The sequence below is a fragment of the Electrophorus electricus genome, chromosome 12 (genome assembly GCF_041902795.1).
Source record: "Electrophorus electricus isolate QZ-2024a chromosome 12, ASM4190279v1, whole genome shotgun sequence".
Taxonomy (NCBI): Eukaryota; Metazoa; Chordata; class Actinopteri; order Gymnotiformes; family Gymnotidae; genus Electrophorus; species Electrophorus electricus.
The window spans coordinates 11,472,501-11,487,059 of NC_137508.1; the positions used below are offsets into that span (position 1 = coordinate 11,472,501).

Sequence of the window (14,559 nt, forward strand, 5' to 3'; positions counted from 1 at the left end):
TGCATGAGTGTCCTGCACGTCATGCATGGAATAGACCCATGCCTACTTATACAGACCCGTTCAGACTCATACAGACCCATACAAACTCAGGCCCATTATAGATCCATACAAAGCCCTACAGGCTCATTAATACTCATTTAGGTGTAATGCCACACACATTTTCTGCTTCATGAATTCATGATCAGACTACATCCAGCTCATGAAACATTTTTTTTAATGACAGCTCCTCAGAATAGTCTACTTAAGATGATAGTTGCATGACATTGGATAACACAAAGGCTCTCTTCCTTCGCCAATAGATGTGTGTGTGTGTGTGTGTGTGTGTGTGTGTGTGTGTGTGTGTGTGTGTGTGTGTGTGTGTGTAATTTGATCTGTTTGCGTATGTAGGTGCTACAGGAGTTTGTGCTGCTGGGGGTATGCAGGTGATAGATTCCCCCTTGCTGACTCAACAGATTGAAGCTCAAAGACTCAGCATAAAGCGCCTGAAGAATGAAAACAACCTCTTGAAGGTACCCTCAGATACCCATTCACCCGTGCATGTAAATATGCTTCACTCCACATTTTTGCACTCAGTGAGAAATATGCTCCTCGGTGGCTGGGTAAGCCCAGCCTTGTTGCAGAGTTTCAAGGGCTAAAGTTGTATTGTGGGTAAACTGGTTCTGAATATCAGGAAAAAATTCTGACCCCCATGGGTCTCTGTGTAAACGGTTGTTTCTCTAGGCAGAGAAGATGAGGGCTCAGTTAGCTTCCCTGCCTCCACTGAATGTTCCCAAGCTGGGCTGGAGAGAGGGCTGTAGACCGGAGGTGCTCTCCAGCGCCCTCTACCGCAAAACTGATCAACTGCTGGAAACGCTCCTGCAGATGAGTGCCAATGTCAAAGTGGTGGACATCACTGGAAAATCTCCTGGTTAGTGAGTATAATATGCTCAAAATGGCACTTGTTTTCCCAGACATGTAAATACACATGAATACAACATAACATTATTTATTTATTTTTATTTTGTACAGTGAGTCCTAGTGCCCAGCTCTTAGAGCAAACAGCAAGGCTAGAGTCTCTTAGTGACACTCTCGACAGACTGAAGGTAAAAGCAATGTTCAAAGCCCTTATGTAAATAACCACAAGGATATGTGATTACCTCAGCCAGATGCACGTCTCTCTCTGATTCAGGACGAGGTGGCCGAACACGTGGTGTCCCAGCGACCTGGCGCTCAGGTTTTGTCCGACTTTGCTATCTTCCCCCGCAGCACCTTTGTGAAGGTAAGTCACACTGAGGTGGCGCTCGTGCTAACAACCCTGCCCTCTGCCTCCCCGCCAACCGTAGGGTTCTCTGTCTCTCTCCCAGGCTAAGGAGGAGAGGAAGGGAGATGCGGTGCTGGTCGGCCGCGTGATGGTGCCTTGTCCCCGGGGACAGGAGCAGGTGCACCAGCTCATTTTGTCTCAGTCCCAGCTCCAGCGGGTGCATTGCTTGCTCCAGACCTAAATATGACCCCCCCCCCCCCCCCCCACCCGAACAAGTCCTGCCATCAAACCAGGCCTTCTAGCACAGCTCTACTTCACCATCGAAATGACAAGCGTGAAATGTGGAGATTACGACGAAGCCTGTTTCCGTGTTTAGTTGGGAGTGTTGGGATTAGTTGGGAGCTTGGTATCTACTCAGCCTTCTCTACTTGCTAAATCCAAATCCATCCTTTATTGACATCGTATTTAGCAAATTTCCAGTGAAGGAAAAACAAAGTAAATGTATAGTATGGGATATATTTAAATCGGTTGAAGTATTTTTCGAAGGTGACCATGATACAGATTGATACTTCTTCCAGACACTAGAGGCAACCGAGAACCGTTTTCATAAAAGATCTCCCCATAGGCAGGTGCTATATTCGCCTTTAGCATCATTACATCATTTATTTATATTATATGCTGTAAATATTAAAATATTATATAATTGTTAAAAAACTAAAATTCTACAGTATCCAGTGACAAAAAATACAGGAAGTCACAGTGGTGGACTATACTGTACTATATACACTAACAATGTGAACAGTCATAATTATTATAATTATTATTCTTGTCTTACCATATATTTGAACATCATTGGAGCCATTTCTGTCCAAGGACATAAATGATATGGGATGGATGGAGAAAGGCCTGCAGTTTGAAGGCCTTTAATGACCTTTAAAGGTTTATGATGAAAAAAGCAGGTTTGCTGTCTTATCTCTGATTCTTTGGCCTTAAGACATTCATATTCCATTCAGTCTCTCTCTCCTTTTTCTGATGTCAAGTACGTTTCAATGGCACAGGAAATGTCAGAATGGAGACAGAGGGAAACCTTAACTTCACATAAGTTAGAAATGATTGTCGGCTAACAGTTATCCAAATCCACCTTGGCATTTAAAATATCTCTGACCAACTGATTTTCTTTAGGTTTTAATTCAGCTTGGCTACTGGGATATTAAGGCTAGCCTTTAGCGTACATAAGGAATGTACCAAAAATTAAATGAAATGCCTGATAGATTTGGATATGAATCACCTATCAGGCTAATGGCAAATTGACTGTATTGGGAGATTAGAAAGTTATAATACAATTATTAAAAAATGAGAATGATAAGAATGACTTTAGGAATTTAAAAAGAAAACTGTACTCAGTACTATAAGAAATACATTCAGTTCAAAACTGCTTAGTGTGCGTCACTGTGCTTTGTGACTAAACTCTCTTTTCAGTAATTTTGTGATCTGGCCCTTTGTAGAACAGAAAATGAACATGTATCTTAGTGTAAGACCCAGATGATCAAGGAGGAACATCAATATCACAATAAGATCAGTGATGATTTTGGAAGGAGACGGGGCAGTTGGCAGGGGAGAAATTTACAGTATTTGCTGATAGGTCAATATTTAATTGGTTTTAATTAATGATTTGCTTTGCTACAGACTGTGTAAGTAACATTTAATGTGCAAAATGCATACAGTTGCTCACAATGTCATTGATTGTGAAGAATGTGGCATATTATATATGAATAAAGCAAAGTCAATAGACTGTGGATGTAAATATCCTCATTTGGGCCATGAAACGTGATCATTTATAGAGTGTGATTGTTTTAGGTGTCAGAAAAAGCAAGCAAGAAGGAGCAAAAGAGAATGAGCTGGATCAAACATTTCCATCCTGACCCCTCAGGAGCACACAAAGTGGCTCAGATCATTGACATATTTACTTTATAATGATCATTATTCTATCAGGGCAAAGTATTAGCTCATTGGAACTGCTTACCACAGGAACCATTACTGATACAATCAAAAATATTTTAAACAAACCTTTAAACAACATGTATGGCATATAATGCATCTTTTAAAACACTTTATGGGCTAATCCTAGGAGCACGTTTTCACACTCCACATAAAGTTCTCTGAACTGCTGGTGCTATGGAGCCTGGGACCTTGTTGATAGGGTTCAAGCTGGACTCTCTTGGACATCAGCACTTTACTTTTGGTATCGCTGCTCTCTAGATAGCTCAGCAAATATCAGCTTTTATGGTTAATGTAATTAGCTCCTCTATTCCAACTGGGGCATGGATATTTTCCAAAATGCAACTTTATGCTATGGCGCAGATGGCAACATCACTCAAATTCCTGAGACCATGCAGATTATTAAATGGGTCTCTTTTACTCTTGGGCTACCTGGAATCTGCTTCTCCATTGACCTCATGAGCCAACAGGCCAGTAATGGCAAAGCTGTCCCTGCATACCTCATCAGCCTGCTCACCTCTTACATTTTCAGTATTTTCCGACAGCCAAATAGGCCGATAGGCGCCATCATGCAAATCTCCACATTTCTGGCATCTCTTCCCTGCTCTTCCATTTTGGTGTAATTACCAACATTGTTGCGTAGGAGCGGTACCTGTTAGTGGATTGCTTGCAGTATAGAGCCTGCTGTATGAAAGTAAGACAGTCAGCCATGGTTTCAGTGGCCTTATGGGTGGCACCAGTTGCTATCCTACTGCTAGCTGGGAACAGATACGTGCTCTTTTTTCTCCCCATCCTCCTTCTCCCATTTCTTTTCCTACTGTTTTTCTTCATGGACTCCATCAGGGCTCTGTGGTGTTGCAGGGGTTCAGTATGCATTCCTGAGCAGAAGAGGATTCTAGGTATGCACGATCCTTTTGTGCAATTACAGCATCCTGCATTTCCCCTTTGTCTTAAAGCATTAAACAGTGTGTTTATCATTTAAATGTTACTCACAATATTTGGGACTGATCATCAATTCACTCTTAAACCTCGGGCCCCTCATGGACCCATTCCTCTCCCTTTTCATGACAAAGGGATTTAAGGACAGTAGACGCTTGCGCCTGCTCTAAGCGGAAAAGCACCAAAGGAACTACCAACTGTGGCAACAGTTTTGGAGACTATAACTAGACTCTAAAACTTTGCATTACAAGGCAGCGGAGATGACTCAGCACAGCAAAGATATTCATGAACTCTTACTAAAACCGTTAAGTTTCTAAATCTAGAATGTTATGCAAACCATTTCGCTTGCTTCTAGGATATGTATAACAGCAACACTTCTCTCCAGCAACTGACTAATGAACTTTCAGTTTTGATAGGTCAGACCTTTCCTACTGTAAGCCAACTGCAGTGACTGGAAAAGGCAGCCTAGATATTTGTGTTTGTATCTTGGCATGTATTTATGTAGGAAAATGAACCAAAAACTCAAGTTTATTCCACACCTCAGGCGTAAGTAGAACGTTGTTGTCACTTTGCAGAACCAACAGAGCAACCCACGGAATTAAACGTCTAGCTCAGATGTTAAATGGCAAGAGAGAGAGAAATGTCTACTCCCCTTTATCACAAAACCACTCAGGGCTACAATGAATGGCATACTGGTACACTAAGGGATTTAAATACAAGGTAATACAATAAGCAATTTGTTTTTCAGAAAAAAAATTACTTTTCTTTATTAATCATCAAATAGAATACAAAGTTCCTCCAGTACATAGAAGACTCTAAAAACCTAAAGGTGTAAAATGTCTGAAGTACATTTGAAGAACTGCTAGTCACAGCAGACCAACAGGTAAACTGTAGAGAAAGAGTGCAGAGCTCTCTGAGCAAGTAACAGTAAAAATCTTTAGGCACAATCACCAAGGTGAGCAGACATGAGTTGTGTTGTTACAAAAATGGGGCAATTTGGCCCAGGTGGCAGGGTTTCAGTAATAAAAACACATATACAGAAATACAGGATGTAAACAAAAGCTCCCTGTTAAAAAGATGCTTTCTTAGGGACACAGTCAAGAAAGAGGAGTGAGAAAATCCAGCAAAAGCTTAACAGTAACATTACCAAAATAAAAGAAAATCCAAGATGAGTCAATGGAATATAATACAAATTTAGTACAAATAGTCTTTCTGTCCTGAGTTTCCAAAACAAAACAATAACAGCAAAAAACAGTAATGTTTAAAACACTGCCAAAACCAACTCTGAGGGTTTCCCTCCCCAGTAAATCAGTCTGATAGGTCTCTGGGCCCCTTGACCAAAAAACAACACAGGGCACAGGGCTTATCAACGCTGCTGGTGGATTGCAGGTCTGTCATTGGAAGGGGTGGGGGAACAGGCAGCAAGAGCACTGGGCCAGTCTCTGAGGCCCGTCAGTCCAGGCAGCAGACTCTATCGCCGTGGCTGCTGGCGGGTGGGCCTGGGCGCCACAGCACAGGAAGGTATGGAGGCAGAGGCTGCTGCATCCTCCGCTTCTTCCAGCTCACCCTGGAGCTCCTGGCTCACGCTGGACTGCAGTGCCGCGGGAGTGAGCCATTCCTTAGGCAGGCAGCTCTGCAGAAAGGGCACGCAGGAGCTGAAGTAGGCCAGACGGTTCACCCAACGCGGGATTTCACGGCCACAAAGGATCTTCCGGGGGGGGGGGGGAGAGAATGGGATTCCCGTTTGTTTTATTACAATAGCACTTGTAAATGAGGTATTGTACAGAAATAGATTCTTGCCCCTTTGGGTCCTTCTAGAACCTGTACCTCTGAGAGCGCTGAGGAAAAGTGATTGCAGTTCTTGTGCATGAGGTGGTACGCATTACCCTTGTACTCCTTTCCCATCTCCTCCATGATTCGCTCCACGTCTTCCTCTGTGAAGTCTGTGCTCCCTAGAACAATAGCTTCTCTGGTGAGGAAGAGAGGAGACATGAGAACGTTGTGCTAGTCTTTTTTTTTTTACCCAAATGTGCATAAGATATGTAACACTGATATAAATCTCACTTGAATTTAAATGTCTCCCCAAGTTCCGTGGCATCACAAGGTGTTATCTCAAATATACCTGAAAACGGATATGGATGCCCCCCATAAGCAAACTCTGCAACAAAAGGGAAAGCATGAACATAATTAGAATTAATGATGCGTCACCATAGCAGACTGACCAAATGAGAGCAGCAGAGAGAAACTTACCTCTGCCATAAATCTCAATCCCTGAGTGAAAGACCCCAATACCCAAAGAGGTAGTGAATTCATTGATCCAGTACTAAAAAAAGCAAAATATATAATGATGTAAGTACATGCCTATAATCAAATCTATTGGTGCAAAATGGCATATTGAACGTTCTAAATGGAGCAATAAGGTGTGGCTCATAGCAGTACGACGATGCAGACCCCTCCACTCAGGGTTGCTTCTGTATATGGCTTCTTATCACACTACCAAACTATGACACAATCCTACAGGTAATCCTACAGGCAATTTTAAAGCTTTTAAATTAATCTTTGCTACAGGCCAAATGAATGAAGTCAAGTGATTTTCCAGACTGGAAAAAAAACTGGCAGTACTATACAATAGGTTAATGATCCAACATACTTAAAAGGATGTGTCAGAATAGCTTAGTTGGGAAAGATCAGGGAGTGTACTACAGGAACGCTCTGGATTTCTTTCCAAATCAAGATTGTTTGTTAACATAGAATGAAGTTGGTTTCATATAAATTTCTGTTGTTTTATACCTTGGGGGAAAAATGTAAATGTTTACTTTTAAAAAAAAAAAACAAAGTTATTGTGGCTTCCAAACTTTCACCTTTCATACAGTTACTTTTAAGAGTGGCTGATGATGTGTTAGGCTAAATAGTATCAAACCTATCTTCCAGTGCCATCAGCTGTATTAGGCTGGTTGTTAATACACCAAACAGGAATGCCCTTTAAACTTCTGTTCAGGCTGTGATTCAATATATAATTGAAAGTTCAATTGCTGAACTTTTAAGTACTGTTTCTGCTTCATGAGTGGGCAAAGATGATCAGCTGTGTGTTGAAAACTAGACACCTCACTGTGAAGCATCATTCAAAGTGAGACACTTAGCACAGGAATATGAGAATGGATTTTTGAGAACAAGGTTATTTTAGAAAGGTCTGCTTCAAGCATCATCTGTCCCCACTCATATGAACAACTGTCTACATATTTTATAAGTGTTGTTCCTTTTGTCATGCCATGATGTGATGTGCAACAAAGTACTGTTATGTGCTGATTCAATATAATCTTACTCTTTAGAATTTGGGCGTTTATTGTAGTACAATGTATGCTGTTGCACATACCACACAGGAGTTTGCTTCTATCATGTACTTTACATTGTACTGTAGCTATAACATTTTTCATTGCACATTGAGTACAGTAGCATTGTACAGTGGGATTTGTATCATCAGATCTGGCCGTTATCCTGCAGGTGTGTCATAAGCGTTGCATTATTCCATCATGACAGACAACTTCCATGAAACAACTTACCACATTCAAAATGACCACAGACTTAGACCTTTTATAAGCAAAGACATGCCTACTGACTCAGTGTTCAGACATTATCTCTTTAACTAGTACACCGTCAGAGGAAATGCAAGTCATAGGACGTGTTTTGGACGTTTTTTTTAATTTTTTTAATTTTTTTATTGAAACAAACACAAAAAGCCTGCACTTGTAGAAAACTGTCTTATCTAATAATAGCACTTGAATTTTCTTGTATTTTCTCTCTATCTTTATTGTTATTGTAAAGCGACCTTGAATCTGTGAAAGGTGCTATATAAAAATTAAACATTATTATTTTATAGCATTGCATTATAACCCTCAATATAAGGTTTCAGCACTGACACCTTTTTCCTGGCAGTGTCTCAGTTTAAGGGTATTTTAGGACTTGTAACCTATTTGTGCTAACCTGGGGTACTTTTCTGAGTAGACAACTAAATTCCCAACTTTTGTAAGTCACTCTGGAAGGGAGAGTTTGCTAAATCCCATAAATGTAACATCGGTCTCTATAAACGAATGCTGAAGGCACAATCCAACCAACCATTAACCAACCTTAGAAACCGTTAAAAACTAAATATTCCAAGAAACAACATTCTAATCTCTGAAGGGAGGGTTTTTGTAAAGAAACACAGATGGAGAGCAGTCTTTCACCACTACCTATAAAGCTGTGGAAGAAGCAGCTTATCCCTTTGCCCTCAATTACCTCAAAGCTTATTAAACACATCTTGTCACTGAAAGAGGGACTAGCTTCCTTACAATGAAATAAGGAGACAGGACACTTCAGTAACATGCTATAGAAAGTGTTCAACATCACTACACACTAGAAAATGGCCAGTAAGGCTTTTAAGATAACTTGAACTGCACTCTTCTGGACAGAGATCTCAGATGTTATTCCTGGGATCTTCTGGAGCCACTCTCCAGCACCAATCCTCCGATTACCACTGTTGCCTTCACCTTCCATATCTTTTTTAACTCTTCTCTCAGCCCTTGGTATTTCTCAAGCTTTTCATGTCCTTTGTTCCTGATGTTACCACCAATTGGGATCACCACATCTATCACTATGGCCCTCTTCTGTTGTTTATCCACTACTACCATGTCTAGTTGCTTATCCATTACCATTTTGTCTGTCTATATCTGAAGGTTCCACAGGATCTTAGCATGGTAGTAATTTTGCACCACCGTTGGGGGTGTATCCAACTGTCCTTGGAAGTTCCAGCCCATATAAAGTACACTCTCTTAAAACAACTCTTAAAAGTGCAATTTGTTTAAAAAGTCTCCATAATCTCTGTGATGGTCACAGTAGTGACTGTATGTAGTGCTGGATTTACATCTTCCAGAAGCCTATCAGGTACTCCACTTGGTCTTGGTCGTCTTCAAGCTTAGGTCAGCAGCTTTGGTGTTGAACTTGGTGCATGAACACATTGGGTCTTGTTCCCAATGTCAGGGTTGTTCCCAGTTTTGGGGTGTGGGGATGATGATGATGATGATTTCTCCCTTCACCCCTCTGCCATCCTGGCTCTATTCTCCACTCTTTACCACATTTATATGTACATACATGCTCACTCCACTTTATTACATATGTTGCAGTGTGATTAAACTGTAGGTGCTGCCCCCTATAGTAGGTAGTTTCGTCATCAATCTATTAATTTTGTATTTGATGCTACACAATACACAGAGCCACACCTGGAAAGACACTTTAGCCTTAGGTACATCTGTAGAATTAGCTATTAAAAATGCTAGCAGACGCTGAATGAGAGCAAAGCTCTTTACTGAGCTACAGTTAGGCAACAGCAGCCATAATAGGCTGTTAATGTCATCCTTCTGCTTTATTGGATTAAAAGTGTAGATGCAAATTCCCAGCTAAAAAATGATTGAACATGTAAGATAATCTTTGGCAACACAGTACTTTCCTGAAAGTATTTCCTTTTAGCATTCAATTTCTCATATTCACAAAAATGCAGGCGACACTGACCCAGAGCTTGAAGCATCACAATATGTATGTAACTGGACAAGAATATCTGAGATGGCAAAGGCTCATTCGGCTAAAAATAGCCCATGGGTGCACCCTAGGAATAGCATTTACACTAACACACATATGGTTTCATCCAGAATGCAGGAGGTGCAGTGGAGAGGTAGCCATGTGACTAACAGTCTAGTTTTAATGTCGATCATTTAGATTATGTAATAACATTACAAATGTTCCTAAAAATGCAGTGACAGGACCTTTGTTTGACTGATTGTTTAAGACTGGATTGGACTTCAGTGGTTGCTATACAAAGTATGATGAATCAAAATATTTCTGAAATATACATACATGATGATAAATGAAAAAACTGTGACAATTGCTAGGATTCAGGCCTGGAAATTGAGCTGAGCTCAACCGTCATGTGTTTCACAAGAACCCAGGCATCTTAAAGGACACAGTAAACAAAACCGTATTCTCCTTGTCAGTGTGCATTTATCTGATCTATTACTGTATCTACTAGATGAGGAACTGATGTTAAGTGTCTGTTGTTTTGGCATATTAACCTTTTTATGGAAACTGTGATTCTACAAGCTGTGTATATTGGCTGTTTAAAGTGATGTCACACTGAGCAAATATCCAGCCCCCAGTAAATAAACACTTCAAACTCTGTATTCATCACATCAGTTCATTTCTGTAAATATTTCACGATTCTCCAGCACTGCGTTATGTCTACCCCAGTAAAATGTAAAATATAAAAGCTAAATGAGGGTGTGTTCTGGGGTCTTTTTACAGGGCACAGACCAAGAATCTTACATTTTGCAAAGGGTAAAATAGGCGTTAAAATGTTTTAATCTGAATGCCTGTGGATAAAACTCTCCAGGACAATCTTTAACAGTAGAATCACCTCTTCCTTTTTCTTGAGAGAGTCTGACGCAAAGGGAAACGCTGGTCTTAATGGTGCACTGAATCGTATTATTGATTGCTGCAAGACAGAAATTAGACAAGCAGCATGCAGCATGTGTGTTTGCATAATGTAGAGTTACTTTATTGATTACCGCAAAAAAAAAAAAAAAACGAAAAGGAAAGAAAAGGTGGATTTTGTTACTCTAGTAGTATCTGCTTTCTCCTTTGATCCACCAAATCATTAGCTTGAGTATCTAGTATCTGCCCACTGGCACTTGCCATGCTTTTGCCCTATTATACCAAAACCATTCACAAGCTTCTATCAGACAAAGCCTCTATACATTATGCCCATTTAATGGTATAGGCAAATATTTAACTAATGATGAATTAGATACAAAATGTTCAGTCCCCCTCTTATCTTCCAAAGTACAGTCAAACACACAGTGAACTTTGTTTGCATTTTAGCTTGCATGTTATTTTATCGTCCATTTTTAATGAAACCCAGTGGATGGTTATAAACTCATTACCCATATTTTTGTGTCACAAGGTTGACTTGCTTGGTAATAATGGCAAGCTGGAGATCTTTTGGCAAAAGGTACTTCAGTTAAAACAACTGCTATACAGTTTTTTTTTATTAACAAAATGTGTTACTGATATCAACAGTAACTAGATCGTCATCATGCAACAAACTAATATCTTAAATAAATTTAGTCTGGTTCATAGTGTCCACCAGGTTACACATTATGTTTTCACATCAAATGTGAGTCACATGAGCATGTTTCTTCCTTAATGTAGTTTCCAAGAATAAATACCCCAGTTAAACGTACTTTACAAGGATCTGAAAGCTGACTACATAAATAACAAAGATATGGGTTCAAAACAGACCTGAAGTACTTCTGTAGCTACTGATACTACACACTTATCAAGAACCAATTAGAGGTTTTTTTAACTACTTTTAAATACTTAATATTTATATTACTAGTGTGAAATGAACCAAAGGACCCCAATTATTTTCCACAAAACAATATTTCTTAGACAACTTCACACAATACTTCCCAAAAGGAGAATAGAAAATTCACATTATTACTAAGCAAGCTTTTTGTCTAGCATATAAATGACAAATTCTGCTTTTCAAATGCGTACCTACAGCCAAGTTAACAAACGTAACACTATCACAAGTGCATTTAGATGGTGCTTTCTTTGTGCAAAGCTCAAGATCAAAACGTGCGATAAAAAGTCACGGGAAAAAAGGTTCAATTCTTTTTCCAGTTTAATTTACACTGCTTAGAAGTCACCAGTTCAGACACTTTTAAATAAGCATTAGGAAAGTCAACACTTTTGGGACATTTGTAACATTTATCAGTCATTAAACAGAACTAGTCACAATGTCAATAACGTCCCCAATCAAGGTTTGTTTGCTTTGAATATATTTTTCTATCACGCCTACATACAAACAGTACAAGACACCCCGAGGTAAGTAAACCCCGACATCAGAACAATCTCACTTTAGATGAAATGTAACATAAATAAATGGCAATCCGTTTACATTGCATTTTCTACCGGCATTCAAGATTACCCTCTCATGGGTAGCGTTATTTGGTTGTCTTTTCACACCATACCAGCAAAACAGCGAACCTAGGTTAGCTAGTGTTAACTCAAGCTAGGTTAGGTCTCTATCGAACAGTTTGTTTTAGCGTTAACGTGACTGATGCGATGTAACTAGGCTATTTAAACAATAAAGCAGTTCAAAGTTACTCACCATATCATATACGTTTAAAATGACCGGCTCGTTTGCCATTACAGGGTTTCCTTTTTTAAGAGTCCTCTTCGTTCAGCAAACACAGCTAGCCAGCTAGCTGCTGCTGCTGCTCAGTCTTGGGTAGCTGGCTAGCTTTATCGTTTTTAATCGTCTTCTAGTGTCACTTCGTACTTTTGACGCCGTTTACTCTCCTCGCCTCTGTATTAAAAAGTATAACAACGTGCTTTATAAGTGTAAAAGTCGGTTAGTGTAAACCTGCTAACCTAGCTAGCTAACTAGCTAGTTAATGTGACACCGCAATATACGTCCCTACCATTAGCTAGCTACCAATTATGGTGTAGCAGCGTGGCTAGCTAACCACAGCATATAGGGTGAGAGAAGTATCGTTGTAACGACATGAGCTAGGTTAGCTTCATGACCAGCAAAAAAGAGCGAAAACTATCTTTATGATTAAAAAGCAGACATGTTCGTAAAAGTCTAAGCATCCAAAACCACAAAGTTGCTCTTCGTGTGTATTTAAACGTAATTTAGAAACGATTTAACGTGAAGAAAAATAACATTTTAGCACCCGGAATTTAATCAACTAAAGCATCGTATACCCGTAGCTCAAGCAATGGGGGTGGATTATATTAATACCCGGCGTATGTTTTATTTACTGAAAGTATCTGACGGACTAGATGCTTGCAAAATACAATAAATTTAACCTCGTTCTAAGTAAATTTGCGTTCTGTCTTTATGATATGAAATGGGAAATAAATCGCTAAAATAGTAGATGTTAATCTGAGTAGTAGAGAATGTACACTGTATAGCAGATTTGGTCAAGATAATGTATATTTTCTGCTGTTCATTCTTATGCTCTGAGTGCAGGGTCTCACTAGCTATCACTGAACGATACCAGTTACCGCGATTATTTTAATACTATACATATAGAGATTTATAGGATTATCACGACAAGGAGCTCTTTTCAGACATTAGCCTGTACTGGTAAATTTGCTTGATTAGACACGAACCTAAAATAAACTCTATCACTGTTATGGTTTAAATGCAGTGCGTGCATCTAGTTGCAAAGGGGTTTCCAAACCATGGATTAAGGAACCACTGACATTCGTGGTCATAATCTAAGCATTTCACTGCGAGTTATACCATGTATGACTATGTACGTGACAAATAAAACTTTGAAACTTGAAACTTTATTGCTTCATTTGATGAAATAAAATGTTAAAAAGCTCCAAAGGTATTTTAATAGTAATAAAACGCACTAGAGTTCTGACTCTAGTATTTGTTCAAGTAAGGGCTTTTGGATTATTTATCATACTATAAATAATCCACTTTAAAACCTTTAAACCACTTTAAAACTTATATCAGTCATCCACTTTTAAATCATGCCATAATTTGTAAATGCTTAGCATTCACAAATGGCATGGTCTATGAAAATGGTTTGCACTGGGTAATGTTTGATATTTTATAATAAAGAAGCTATTGATGTATACTTGATTTAATATTCTTACTCACATTCTTAAATCTGTGACATGACGATAGCATCACATACTTGGAATCTTCTCCTAGTGATGTTCCATCATGGCATCAGGGCAGTTTCTGGCCCACCCTCACCCCCACTCTCTTTCACATCTGCACCCTGCAGCCTTGTACTCATGCTGGGAAGCACAAACCCTTTGACTCATGAGTCATGTGTTTGACTTGGCCAGTGAATATTTTTACACATAGCTCTCAGAAACCTAAAGTCAGGTGTTTTTTGTGCATGAAGTAACAGGCACATTTGATATGCTGGTGGATACTGGGCTAGGTGTTACATGTTTAGCCCATGCCAAAGTAAATTTACCATTACTTTTTAGAATTACCTTCTAAAACCAGAATATTGCTTCTTTTTAAACTGTGTTTGAGTGCCTAGGCAGCAGTCAAGGCAATGGGTTAAAATGAAATGAACTTAGCTGAGAAAAAGGAAAATGCTTACCAACATCAGCAAAAGAATAGTGATGGAATCTAATGAAGAACAATAACTCCACTACTAAAATGTTATTAGCATAGTTTGATTATTTGAGGAAGTGAAGATGGTGCAGGCCTACAGGTAACTACAGGTGCACAGGGACCACACGCTGCATTGCAATTGTAACACTAAGGCAGTCTGCAAAAATTGACAGAGTAGGCTATACTTGAAGAAGCT

The 14,559-nt window shown here is 39.5% G+C and overlaps 2 protein-coding genes across 6 annotated transcripts in view; one reads left to right on the forward strand and one right to left on the reverse strand.

Moving 5' to 3' along the window:
- The window catches only part of dctn1b (dynactin 1b), a 30,898-nt gene extending 27,846 nt beyond the window's left edge, over positions 1–3,052 (forward strand). For all 3 annotated transcript variants that reach the window (XM_081724070.1, XM_027023575.3, XM_081724069.1), the window contains 5 exons: positions 388–509; positions 721–907; positions 1,009–1,082; positions 1,169–1,258; positions 1,344–3,052. In XM_081724070.1, coding sequence (XP_081580196.1) covers positions 388–509; positions 721–907; positions 1,009–1,082; positions 1,169–1,258; positions 1,344–1,481 — 611 coding nt within the window. In that variant the 3' untranslated portion in view covers positions 1,482–3,052. The remainder of the gene's footprint in view (positions 1–387; positions 510–720; positions 908–1,008; positions 1,083–1,168; positions 1,259–1,343) is intronic.
- Positions 3,053–4,913: 1,861 nt separating this feature from the next.
- On the reverse strand, positions 4,914–13,906 carry desi2 (desumoylating isopeptidase 2). 3 transcript variants are annotated; one of them, XM_081724072.1, is made up of 6 exons: positions 13,890–13,906; positions 12,378–12,575; positions 6,428–6,500; positions 6,242–6,335; positions 6,005–6,146; positions 4,914–5,885 (listed from the first exon to the last, which is right to left on the reverse strand). In XM_081724072.1, exons 2-6 carry the CDS (start codon positions 12,414–12,416, stop codon positions 5,649–5,651), a joined length of 585 nt encoding a protein of 194 aa, XP_081580198.1. In that variant the 5' UTR covers positions 12,417–12,575; positions 13,890–13,906; the 3' UTR covers positions 4,914–5,648. The 3 variants fall into 3 exon arrangements, with proteins under 3 accessions (XP_081580198.1, XP_035387232.1, XP_081580197.1); XM_035531339.2 differs by lacking the exon at positions 13,890–13,906 and adding an exon at positions 12,691–13,570; XM_081724071.1 differs by lacking the exon at positions 13,890–13,906 and having other exon boundaries at positions 12,378–13,570.
- Between the last annotated feature and the right edge of the window lie 653 nt (positions 13,907–14,559).